Source organism: Lycium ferocissimum, chromosome 10 (assembly GCF_029784015.1).
Source record: "Lycium ferocissimum isolate CSIRO_LF1 chromosome 10, AGI_CSIRO_Lferr_CH_V1, whole genome shotgun sequence".
NCBI lineage: Eukaryota > Viridiplantae > Streptophyta > Magnoliopsida > Solanales > Solanaceae > Lycium > Lycium ferocissimum.
The window spans coordinates 29,472,756-29,485,614 of record NC_081351.1 but is presented as its reverse complement, the minus strand read 5'-3'; the positions used below and the strand labels follow the sequence as shown (position 1 = coordinate 29,485,614).

General features: G+C 36.0%; 1 protein-coding gene across 6 annotated transcripts; it reads right to left on the bottom strand.

The window, feature by feature from the left end:
- Window positions 1-333: 333 nt before the first annotated feature.
- On the bottom strand, window positions 334-9,481 carry LOC132033257 (probable protein phosphatase 2C 55). 6 transcript variants are annotated; one of them, XM_059423178.1, is made up of 6 exons: window positions 8,978-9,474; window positions 6,923-7,766; window positions 3,249-3,573; window positions 2,282-2,434; window positions 1,364-1,654; window positions 334-776 (listed from the first exon to the last, which is right to left on the bottom strand). In XM_059423178.1, exons 2-6 carry the CDS (start codon window positions 7,651-7,653, stop codon window positions 750-752), a joined length of 1,527 nt encoding a protein of 508 aa, XP_059279161.1. In that variant the 5' UTR covers window positions 7,654-7,766; window positions 8,978-9,474; the 3' UTR covers window positions 334-749. The 6 variants fall into 6 exon arrangements, with proteins under 6 accessions (XP_059279161.1, XP_059279160.1, XP_059279159.1 ...); XM_059423177.1 differs by having other exon boundaries at window positions 6,923-7,769; window positions 9,035-9,474; XM_059423176.1 differs by having other exon boundaries at window positions 9,035-9,473.
- Window positions 9,482-12,859: the final 3,378 nt, after the last annotated feature.

Genomic DNA, 12,859 nt, shown 5'->3' with positions numbered 1-12,859 from the left:
TTATATCGTAAATATGTATATGCATATCATAACTTAATTCCACTATGTATTGTTCAAACACTGTATCTAGCTAGTCATTTACGTACCATAGCAATCAGCAGGTAATGATCACCAGAAAGTTGGAGCAGATCAACAAATCTTGAACATTAAAAACTGACTAATCCAGCTCGGAAAAAACTAAAGCATACCAATAGCCATCTTTGCATATACTTCCATCACTTAACCGTGATTAACTAGCAAGGGCGGCCCAATAGAATATGTGGCCTATAAAAAGGCAAGTCATTGACCAACTCTTTGGGACATGAAGTGCCAAGACACTTGCACAAATTAAAATTCCAACAAGGAATAAAGCTTTATGCTATAAACTAGATAAGCCTTAATTGCAATTCCAAAATGTACCAAAACATTACCCCAAAAGTCCAAACTTTAATCAACCACACTACAAGAACTCCTCTCTTCTTTATACACCTCATGTGACATAGTTGAACACTCCTAATCTTCTCCTTAGAGGGGCAGAGAGGGATTATAGGGTTTGTATAGGGTGTGGAATAGGGTATGGGGAGGCATGTTGCAAAATTTCCAAAAGATAATATATACAAGTGGAAGAGCACTTCAAAGACATTCAACGATATTAAAGCTAGGTCTGAACTTATCCGTCACACGAAGCATCAAAACTGTCCCTGAAGCCAAGCAATTTGTATTTCACACAGACGAACCTGTTGGCCGACGTAGGCACAAAACCTCTTTAACTAAATCTTCAAGCTGTTTGAGTTTTCCTGCATATAACACAAAGTAAAAGCATCAGGTTCCGTTCTGTTTGAAATTTTACAAAGCTGCACACAACTACCATAGAACAAAAGATCAGCTTCTAACATTTTGGAATTCATCAACTATCTGTTCATTTTGCGAGTGGATTCAAAAGGAAATCTTTAGAAGTATTAAGTAGATAGCATTTTGTATCTTATGGCCAGTGTAATCAATCAGAAAGTGAGTTTCTCCTATCATAGAACATTTAAATCAAGTACAGTGACCAAGAACCTATGCCATCTATCGGTTGATACCAGAACACGGTAAATTTGACAAAAAACAATATACAAGGAGTCACTTTCAGACTGGAAGTTTCAGTTTTCTGCACAGATAGTGTGCACTATCAAACATCTCTTTCTTTTTAAAATCAACAATTCTTCCCAGGATTGCACTCAACATCAAAGCTATAGTGATTAGATAGACAGAGATACTTGTGTATGTGGCAGGAAAAATGGACAAAGCAAGCAAATAGTGAACTTTAAAGAACTGGAAGCTGTATGGAAAATCATTCTGCAAAAAAGTTAGAAAAGGGAGAGGACATGTGAGGTGGTCATACATTTTTGTCACTGGTTATGTAAGACACAACCACAGTTATGTCGTCCAACTTCCCACCATAGTACCGGAAGCCAGCTTCTTGAGCTGCAGAAGAAAAAGGGGTTTGCCTATTTTTGTCCTGTGCCCTTTGCCGAGCCAATGCGGCTATCTTCTGAGCTGCAACCTGAGGTGGTAAGCCAGCTCTAGTAGCATGCACCACTACTGCAGTTATATCGTTGCTATACAAATTGTCAAACAACCCATCGGTTCCGGCAATGATAACATCTCCTGGAGCAACAGGTATTTTAAACACCTGCACCAGAAGCAGGCCATTCAGTTTAACAGAGAATTAGACTACAGATCTGCTAAATGGGAGAGAGAAAAATTTGAGCGATGGTCAACACCCCATATTGACAGTTGACACAATATTCAACTCGAGGCATAAACACATAACAGTATTAAGTGAGAGGCCTGCAGCGGGTGTTGGAATGTCATTAGATCTTAAATTATTAATTGCAAGAATACTGCCACTCGGATCATCCAAAAGTTAAGTCATCTAAGAGCATGTGAGAATCCATCCAAGAAACAAGGGACAGAGCGAGAAGGGTATAACATAAGTTGATTAAAAAAGAATGAAAATGTTTCCAATCCCCAATTCACAGTTTTTTTTTTTTTTCTACCACTGAAAAGATTTCTTTAATTATATGATTTAGATGTCTCACATTTCTTGAAAATGTGATTTGATTGATGGGATTTGGTAAGAGATCAAAATTCACAGGCTGACTCAGACTAGCAGTGTATAATGGCAAAAACAGCTTAATAAAGGCTTCTCAATTACCATTTGTTTGGGTTGCAACTTATCTACCCAGAGACTTTAAAAAAGCAGAACCTCTATACTAAGTGTTATATAAGATAACAAGACCACCAATTATAAACTGACCTCTCCAGAGCTTGGTGAATCACCGGCATTACCACCACTCTCCAGCTGATATGTAAAATTGAAATCATGCTGCTGCACTGGGGATCTGAAAACCGTACATCCATCTCTAACCACCATAAATCCGCTATCTCCTAGGTTGATGGCACTGAGACCCTGAGAAGAGAGGGAAAATGATAAATTTAACATACACAAAGATATAAATTTCTAGTAAATAGCTAAAGATCTTTTTAATTTCCTTCTCATTTGAATCACAAAACTACTTCTCTAAACCTGGTTGTAGTTGTATGCGATGGCTAAGAGGTCCAAAGGTCTTTTTTCTGAAAGAAATTTCATTCTTACTGGAGATCTCAGCATCTAACTGAACCAACTAAAAAGCGTTTAATCCTATATCTCAACTCCATCAAGCTACTCGTGTCCCAAAAAGGCAGTGTTACTTCCTTCATTAGGCCAGCAGAAAGTAGTATCCACTTTCCTTATAAGGAAGGCTTAAACAGATGTTATGTAAGTCAAAAGTTATGATGCCACCTTTAAGTTCCCTCAATAAACATTTTCTTCCTTCTATTCAAAAATCCAAACATCCCCTAACAAATCCCCCCTCTATCCCAATTTATGTGACACTCTTTCCTTTTTAGTCAGTCCCAGAAAAATGACACTTTTCTAAATTTAGTAACAAATTAAGTTTAAACTTCCCATTTTACCCTTAATGAGATGATTTATAGCCACACAAAAATCTATGGTTTATTTTAGACCACGAGTTTAAAAAGTCTTCTTTTTCTTAAACTTCGTACCCAGTCAAATACCTTCCCATAAATTGGGAAGGAGGAAGTACTAAATAACTCCACTCTACAACCATTCTCTTGATAACCCTGTGGTGCTGAAGCACAACTACTAAATTTTAAATTGGGTAATCTTTTTCTCTCCTAATGCATCCAAGGCCCAAAATGGAAGATACAAACTACATATATACCTGATCTGTAAGGGCAATAATGCAGGCAGTCGAGGACCCTTTGGCTTTTGTGCATGTATATGCTTTCTCCAGGACCCTGGCAGGATCTACTGAACCTTTTGGTTCCTCACGAATTGCATTTACTGAGTTTGACATCAGTTCTCGAGCGTATTTTCCAGCATCAACACCAACATCAGCCCATCCACCAACACCATCAGCTATGCCAAATGCTTGTTCATCAATGCAAATAAAATGAGCATCCTCTCCACCCGTTTCTTCTTTATCAGGATGAGGCAGGTAACATGATCCTGAATTAAGCTTCAGGTTTCTGTCAATATGGATATTCCTGAAATGTGTCAAAAGAAAAATGTGATTGAGAAAAAGAAGAACGTCAGGCTTTTTAACTTAAGAGTAAAGATGGCACTCAAATTGAGCAGTAGGAGTCTTCGAGTACTTTTGTAAATATGGTTTCAGTACAACCTATATATTGTTTTGCTCATATGATATAGAATACAGTTACCAGTTTCAAAAAACAAAATAATAATAATAATAATAATAATTGAGGGCAGGACATAGTAGATTACATCTACTTAATTACAAAGTAGAAAATCTTAGAACTCCAAAGCTAAGTTGCGCGGACTCTTCACTTTAGATGCCGCACCGGTGTCGGGTTCTCCAAAAATAGACTACTTTTGGAGAACACGGCATGCACCCGTTGACATTTTTAAGAGTCCGAGCAACATAGCTCCAAAGTAAACAACACCTCAAAAGCAATATGCTCTCATTTACTAATAGTTCTGTGGCGCTACATATAAATTGGTTATACATCTACACACTCATCAATGGAAGTAATAGAGGTAGAAATAAGACTAAGAAAAGGCGACGAGATGTGAAGGATTCGAGTATCTACCCAGTTCGGAAAAAAAAAATCAATTTGAGAAACTTCAGGATGAAACCTTTAATCCCACCTGAACTCAGTTAGTGACTTGCCAATTGAAGTAGTAGATTATGTAGCATTAAATATCAACTTCACTTGTTAAGGTAAATAATTTCATTAATGCTGGGAAAAAAGCTCCTGTATAAACGTGGTAGACCAAAAAGATATGATACTCTATGAGAAAACACCTGATCTTCTGTGCAAATGGGAACCTCATGGGTGCACCAAAAGGAAATTAGAAATAAGACAACGATAATGACTCTATTTCTTATGTCTGCACGAATGGAAATGGAAAATAGAAAATTTCCTATCACCCCAAATGGTTCTTAAATGCTGTGCATTACCTCACAAGGGTGTTGAAATGGGCTGTCCCTAGTAGTAAAGCAGTAAACAAGTAATGCAGTCCTGATATTAGCTGTCCCTCACCTAAGTAATGTGCAATCTTAGAAATCGCAATGAAGTAATTGAATGTGGAACAAAAAGAGGGTAGTTATATATTTCTCCAGATCCTTTGTAGAGAAGGCTGATTTGCAGATAAATAAGTTATTTGCCGGAAAAACTTTCCACAGGAAACTTCAGCTCATGAGCATCCCAGAACTCTCCTAGAGTCCGGCGCCTAAATGGCGCCTTTTTTAACCAAAAATTCCAAAAGGGGTCATGGGCTCCGGTTTATCGTGTAGCCCTCCACAAGTTACCAATTTTTAACGGAATCCCGTGTGTCCGTCTCCAATTTCTTTTTTTTTTTTTTTTTTTTCTGCAAATCGTGTACCCCTACACGATTTGCTATTTCAATTTTAATTTTTTTTTTTTAATTTCATCGGCTCCTTTTATATCGTGTCTCTATGCACGTTTTCCCTGATCAGATATTTAAAACATCATTCCCTCACTATTGATTCTTTTTTCCTAAAACTAATATTTTGTGTGTCTGATCTAAGAATATATCCTTTTTTTTTTTTTTTTTTTTTTTTTTGAGGGATTGCAGAGGATGAAGCAAGTAGTTCACCATGCAACAAAATTGAAGGAAGCAATTTCAGTAGTGAGAGGAGTTCCAGTTACAAGAGCACACATTAGTGTTGGAGGCTACTATGATTCTCTTTAAAGCAAAGTTCAAGAATATTTATCAGCCTCATGGATCCTTTTCATGTTCCATTAGATTCTAGTACATATATATAGGAATGTTATTATACATATGTTGTACATATATAGATTCCAGGAGATTATAGTAAGGTCATTAATATTATGAAGAAATTGGAGTTTGGTTCAGATAAAAATAGGATTGTTTCATGAATATAACATTTTGTGGAGACTTTTATGTGTTTTTTGTAATTTTTTGGAACTTGGCTTTTGTTGATGTTCTGGAAAATACTAACTAGTGTCTGTATCGACAATCCTACCTTCCGAGGTAGGGGTAAGGTCTTCGTACACTTTATCCTCCCCAGACATTGTGGAATTTCACTGGGTATGTTGTTGTTGTTGTTTGTATCAGCAATGGTTAAGCACTGTAATTTATATATGTATTGTGCCAGATTTAGCAATGGTTAAGTACTGTAATTTACGCATGTATTATAGCAGATTATTAATTTTATCTTTAATTTTAACAAATATAGGTTCACTAATCAGTGCCGACAGTTAACTGTGGGCTAAAAAGGATAGAGAATGTCCTTCCTTGACTAGTTCTCACAAAATTAATAAATTATGATATCTGATCATGAATTTTGATATTTCTTTGGTCAAAGACTAAGGCTTTTAAAAGTAAATTTCATTCTAATTTGGAGTATGATATTTCAATTTCAATAAGGATAACCTGCTGAAAAGATAATTTTGAATATTTCTTTGGATTATGCTATAAACTACTCCATAAAGGATAACAAAACGTGCACAGAGGCACGATATAAAAGGAGCCGATGGAATTAAAAAAAAAAAAATGAAATAGCAAATTGTGTAGATTTTTGCAAATCCCTCATTTGCAAAAATTTTGCATCCCACAACTTGAAAAAAATGCTTTGCAAATCGTTTAGGGCTCCACGATTTACAGCAATAAAATTGGAGACGGAACAGACGGGGTTCCGTTAAAAAATTGGTAACTCGTGGAAGGGTTTATCGTGTCGTTGGAATTTTTGGTTAAAAAAGGTGCCATTTAGGCGCCGGACTCACTCTCTTACTGACTGAAGAGTAGGAAAAGGTGGAAACTTCAAAATTTGTCTCCGTTACCCTGTCAATCAAATGGGCCAGAGGCTATATACAAGTGCATAAGTTAATGCAAATCTGGTGAGTCGACAGCTAAAAGAACTTGTATTGTTGTGTCACAAGTGGGACATAGACCAAGTGAATGTTGTTTTCATAACTAATATGGGAAGTAGGGAGGACTTGCAAGACTACTAGTAATAGAATGGCAAAAAGTACCAGAGAGTGACAGCCAACCACTTTAGGAAAATACTTCTAGTATAGATTATTTCTTGTCCATCAGAAAGGAAATTCTTTCAGAAAAGATCTTAAAAATCTTTGATTCATTCAAGCTTGCATTGCTAATCAAGCTGGTAGACATGTTGGACCACTGAGGAAATTTTCCACTGCGATCAACTAGCAGCAGAACAACATAGTTTCAGTAGGCATCAACAACTTCAAAAGGCTAGCACACTACATCCACATACATATAATATGGCTAATGTTACACAAACTTAACATTTTTTTTCCTGTTGATAAGTACCTACATAAACTTGTCTTAAATGAATAACAGCAGCAAAGTTGAGAAACATACTGTTCAGAAGAAGTTGCTGAACTTCCAAGATGTACCTCGCGCAGAGAGTTATCAAAGGAAACATCAGGAGCAGTAACAGCAGAGATACATGCCGCTGGAGAACTGTGAAAACCCTTGAATCCAAATCCTTCATAAAGATTTGAATTGCCCTTGCTTTTTGCAACATTGTATGCAAAATATCCATAGACCAAAAAGTTATTGGGCTGATTATTATTTCTCAAACTCATGCTGGCTTTTCGACAATTGCCGAAATTTCTATTGCTATTGAAATTAATAGGACTATTTACTGAAACGCAAGGTTTAAGATGCCATGAAGTACTTTTACTCGAGGAACAGCCAACAGAAGTTCTTGAACAACAAATGGCCATAGGTTCTTTATGAGTCGGCGCAGCTAACAGGTGATCAATGTGATAGCCACAGACCTGAAATGCGGGCCCTGACACAGACGGTATGGAAAATGCACGAGGAATAGCACCAACCACAGAAAGATTCTTTCTTTGATTAACTATATTCGAATTTGCCTGTGCGGCTGCTAACGTTCCAGGCTTTACAAACACATGCAGGTCAGACAATCTTGCGGATGGCACAGAACAGAAGAACTTCCCGAACAACAAGCGCTCTTCTGCAAAAATCGCCACCAAATCTTGGAGCCCCCTTTCTTTCCCAGAAATGGATTTCCGGATTCCCTGCCTTAATGCACCACCTAATCTAAAAAGATAATTACTAGGCATATTGGTCTATCAACCACAGCAAATTTGCTCGCACCCGTTTATAAGAGAAACACAAACTTCCTGTACATCTGTTAACAAGCATCAATTTGGTCTTCAATTGACAACATAGACACCTGCTGAACGAGGAACAAACCATAAAATCATAGTTAAGGATATAGGTGGGACATGGTAAAATCCTCTATATTTCATGTCAAAGAATTGCTGCTCACTATACCAACTAAACAAACAAAAATCTCAAGAATTCTCCATTAAACACTCAGTATGAGCTCATCTATCTTAGCCTTGATAGATGTGTTTACCAATCACCCATGCTTGTGAACTTTCCTGGCCGGCTGGCCCGACATTACAGTTTTTAAAAAAATTAAGTTTTAAATAAAAAGCTCACGAAGAAACTAGTAAATTATTTGCACCAAAAAGAAAAAGTAGTATATTATTAAGTTATTTCCTAGAAGGCAAGAACCCACAGAAGAGGAAAAATACAATAAATGCCTAAGCTAGTTGCTCAATAGGTTGAGATCTCCATTAAAAAACAAATTCAAACACAATAGCACATACTTAAGAATCTTAAATATATCATACCGCTATAAGATCAAAGTACAGAATATGAAACCTCAGATGAAAGCTCCAAACAGGCTGAACTAACAAATAATTTTATTCAGAATCTCATAAATCTCCTAATGATCTCCACAATTTTCCGTTACATTCTATTTATAGTTGTAGGAAATCTAATTCGACTAGAAACTGGAAAATCTATTCATATTTGAATTACACTACAAATCCTATTCAGACACTAATAAAATAAAGTATCAAATTTCAAATCCTAAACAATTTAGGTTTCTTACTCGAATTTTGAATTAGAAAACAATAAAAGGGGGTTCAAAAATTGCACCTTTTTCCAGATGACAAGAGCAGAAAGGGACTCAAGAGCTTATAGAGAATCACAAGAACTCAGAACTCCAAATATAACCCTTTTAATTAAAAACACTCAAAAAATGGAAAATCTTTTCTTACTAGAACTTGGCTCCAAATTCTATTTATACAATAATTGAATAAAGTAGCAACTTTAAAATCCTAAACAATTTAAGCTTCTTACTGGAACTTTGAATTAGCCTTCTAACAGAGACACCCAAAACTAAAATAAGCAATAAAAGGGTTTCAAAATTGCACCTTTACATCATAAAAACAGAATGGACACAGCTTATCAAGAATTACAAGAACTCAGAACTCAAAATATAACCCTTTTAAACACTCAAAAAAATGGAAAATCTCTTCCTATTCAGACACTAATTGAATAAAGTAGCAAATTTCAAATTCTAAACAATACCTTTGAATTAGCCTACTAACACAGGCACCCAAAATAAAAGGGGTTCCAAAATTGCACCTTTTGAGGTTATCAAGAATCACAAGAACCCAGATTCCAAATATAACCCTTTTATTAAAGACACGTAGCAAATCCAAAATTCTGGTAGTTTGTATTCGTTAGATTTGCTTTCACAAATTCTTGAGGTTGTTAAAGTAGGAGACAAAACAACACTATCCAACTAAGTTGGCTGTTGGATTAGCTCAAACGTTAAATCCAGAAACTTCCACTTGCTCTGTAGCTTTCAGGCTTCGTCACCATTCACCAACAAACTAAAAACTTCTGACTTTCCTTATTTCTTATCCAATTTGACCAGAATCCTTTTTACGTGTCTCATTAATGGTGACCGTTAAAATTGAGAATAAATAGCCAAGAAAAAAGATAGTGTAATGTGACTAATTTAGTGCTGGAACATTCCAGGAATCTGCTATTTGATGTTCAGACAGTGGTTAGATGTGTAGGGGTGTTTTGGTCATTTTAAACGTACAAGTACAAAAACTGAGATCTTACGTTAGTATTTTATCCATTTAATAATGGATAATGGATGCCGACTATGACGTGATTTGTCCCATTATATGGGGGAATTACGGAAGGGTACAGGACAGGGTATCCACCACATTTCATGCCTAGTCATTTGGTACAATTTCTTTTTCATGGGAGTTTATAAGATTAAAAATAAAATAAAAAAAAAAAAAAATTAACAACTTCACTTAAGATAAAGTCAAAAGAGCATATAATAGTGAGAAATCGCACTTTGAATCTTAATTTTACGAGTTTGACTTTTTAATATCATGGAGTCGGGATCAGCTTGCGTGCAACTCGATTAAATTTCGTTTGTTATTTTCTAACCACGCATATGTTGGTTAACTCTGTCTATCAAGACTTAGGCAGATGGAAAAAATCACCTGATATTTTTGCCACAGCTGATATTTGAACATGAAACATCATAAATGTCAACCTATTTTATGGACCATTAGGCCATATTCGTAGATACAAAATAGTAAAGATATATTGCCGAGAGTAGGATTTTAGTGATTTAATACTTAACCATAGTTAATTAACGTGTATCCTCACCTCATTAAATTACTTAACTATAGTACATTTATATAATTTGATATAACCACCAAGTTGGGACAAAAATTTACCGTGATCTAATAAATGAAATCCTGGTCTATTCATTTTATTAGATTAACGTGAATGTACTTTGTGTTATAAATCTGCATTCGGAAAAATACTTAAACCAGAAATTGAAAAATAAACAAAGCAGAATCTGGAACTTAGAAGAACAATATCTTAAAATGTATAAGGAATTAAATCGAGCCCACTGAATGCACAGTGTGTCCTTAAGGAAATTATTCCCCTCAATGTACCCGAGGTGTTGGAATATATCCTCCCAAGATAGAACGATTTACTCACCGTTGTAGCGGTACAACAAACTCCGGTGACAGCGAACTCACTCAACGGCTGTCAATCACATGAATATTTTATGAAGTGCAAAAAGAAGAAGAGAAGAGAAGATCAGAAAATTTATTTTTAACAGGAAAATCTGATGGAAATGAAGTATTTATAGCCAACAAAGTAAAGGAATAAAAAGGTGTGAAGCCTTTTCCATGAAAAGGTGCAAAGGACTATTTCCCATTCACACCTATTCATAAAATCCTAACAATCCCCCACATGAATGGGGAATGGCGCTATGATAAAGAAATGCACGGACAAGTGTGTGATTTACGTGTAAGGATTAATTGCATCTGGATAAGTAGGTTTCCCCTTTGAACTTTCCGTAGTGAACTTATATCGGATGTACTCGGTCAATCAGTAGATGCGATATCTTTGAACCGTCGAGCTTTGTTGTACACCTAGACAACATAAGTCACACAATTAACCCTTAGCCGTCTATGGTTCTTAGGGTTGTGTTCGTTTCAGCCATGAACACCGCCTGGTTTCATGAGTGCATCGAGAATGGGCCTTTACTATCATTCGCCTTGAAGTGGCTTACACTTCACACTCACATAGGTGATTTCTAAACGTGTAGTCCTATAGATACACTATCTGGTCATATCCTGCCAAACTTAGAAACCATTAAAAACTTTAATGGTTTATTAACTCATTAAAAAGCCTTAACGTTTTATCCTTATTTCTTAACATTGTTTTCATCACGAGAATGAGTTGAGTTATTTGATAATGTTGAACCGTCATTCATAACTTTGTTTGATCTCTTTGAACCTAGCTCTTGGGATCTCCAGTCTACTAGGTAGAGTTACCGCCATGATGACTTGTCCAAGGCCTTAACCTCATTCCCTTTGATGATCCTTCAACTGCCTCTTTAGTTAGGCCTTTGGTAAGTGGATCCGACACATTATCTCTCGACTTTATATAGTCAATAGTGATAACACCACTAGAGAGTAGTTGCCTAACGGTATTGTGTCTCTGTCGTATGTGACGAGATTTTTTCGTTATACATAATGCTCCATGCCCTACCTATTGCGGCTTGGCTATCACAGTGTATGCAAATAGGTGCCATCGGTTTGGGCCAAAATGGAATATCTTCCAAAAAAATTCGAAGTCATTCAACTTATTCACCGATCATGTGTAAAGCTATGAACTTAGACTACATTGTGGACCGGGCGATACAAGTTTGTTTGGACGATTTTCAAAACACTGCTCCTCAACCTACGGTAACAACATATCCACTTGTGGATTTTATTTCGGTTGACCCGGTGATTCAATTTGCATCATTATACCCCTCAATAACCGCGGGATATTTATTATAATGCAAAACAAAACTTATAAAATAGGATATATCGCAGACTGCTGACAACACTTAAGTGACATCGTGATACTTTTGGATGGTTACATCAGTTATGGCCACAACCTTTTTAAGAATATATATATTTTTTCAACCATTCCACTTCTTGTAAGTCTACTTCTTCAAATATCCAACTAATAGCACATTCACTAATGTGAAAATCCAAGCTATTGTCGATTTTTATCATTATCATCAATTGGTTCTTCGATTTATAAACCAATGAATTTATACATTCAATGAACCGTCTTGTCTTTCAAAGAGTTGTCTTTCAACAGACACATTTTATCATGAAAAATCACAACCTTTCAAGTGACATCCGTTCACGAAATTAATGAACACGGCCTATAATGAAAGACATATGATCAACCTCATCAAATTAGTAGTTCGATCAACTAGTCCTTACCAAGACGGAACGAGTTATGTGAATATTTCACTAACTACCATATCAATACCGCCAAGGGCATACTATGTCAATACCACCAAGGACTTATGCCAAGGGCATACTATGTCAATACCACCAAGGACATAAATCGTGGGGTTGACATAATAGAATGATATCAATAAGTCAACATTTTCTGATTCTAGAAATTTGTGAACCAGAAACCAATATCCTTTACTATTGGTGGCATATCCTACGAAAACACAATCAACAGTTTCGGTCCTATTTTTATCCTATTAGGTTTAGGAACTTGCACTTTAGCCAAACACCCCATACTTTGAAGTAATTCAAGTTGGTCTTTTTTCCTTTCCATTTTCACATGGAATAATTTGTGTTTTTCTATAAGCACTCGATTGAGTATTCTGGTAGTCATAAGGATAGTTTCCCCCCACAAGTTCTACGGGAAACAACAACTTATTAACAAGGCATTCATTATTATCAATGATTAATTGAACGTCATATTTAACAAACAATAAAACACGGGTAGCCTTTCACCAACATCCATGTCAATACAGATAATTGTATTTTAATAGACACGTATTGTCATGAAAAATCACGACATTCAGATGACACTCTTTTATGAACGAACATAAATCTTCTG

Coding starts and splice junctions, on each gene's coding strand:
- LOC132033257 (XM_059423178.1), bottom strand. CDS start 7,653: ATGCCTAGTAATTATCTTTTTAGATTAGGTGGTGCATTAAGGCAGGGA. Junction 3,574..6,922: donor TCAGCAACTTCTTCTGAACA/GTATGTTTCTCA, acceptor GACACATTTCAG/GAATATCCATATTGACAGAA. Junction 2,435..3,248: donor TTATTGCCCTTACAGATCAG/GTATATATGTAG, acceptor CTCTCTTCTCAG/GGTCTCAGTGCCATCAACCT.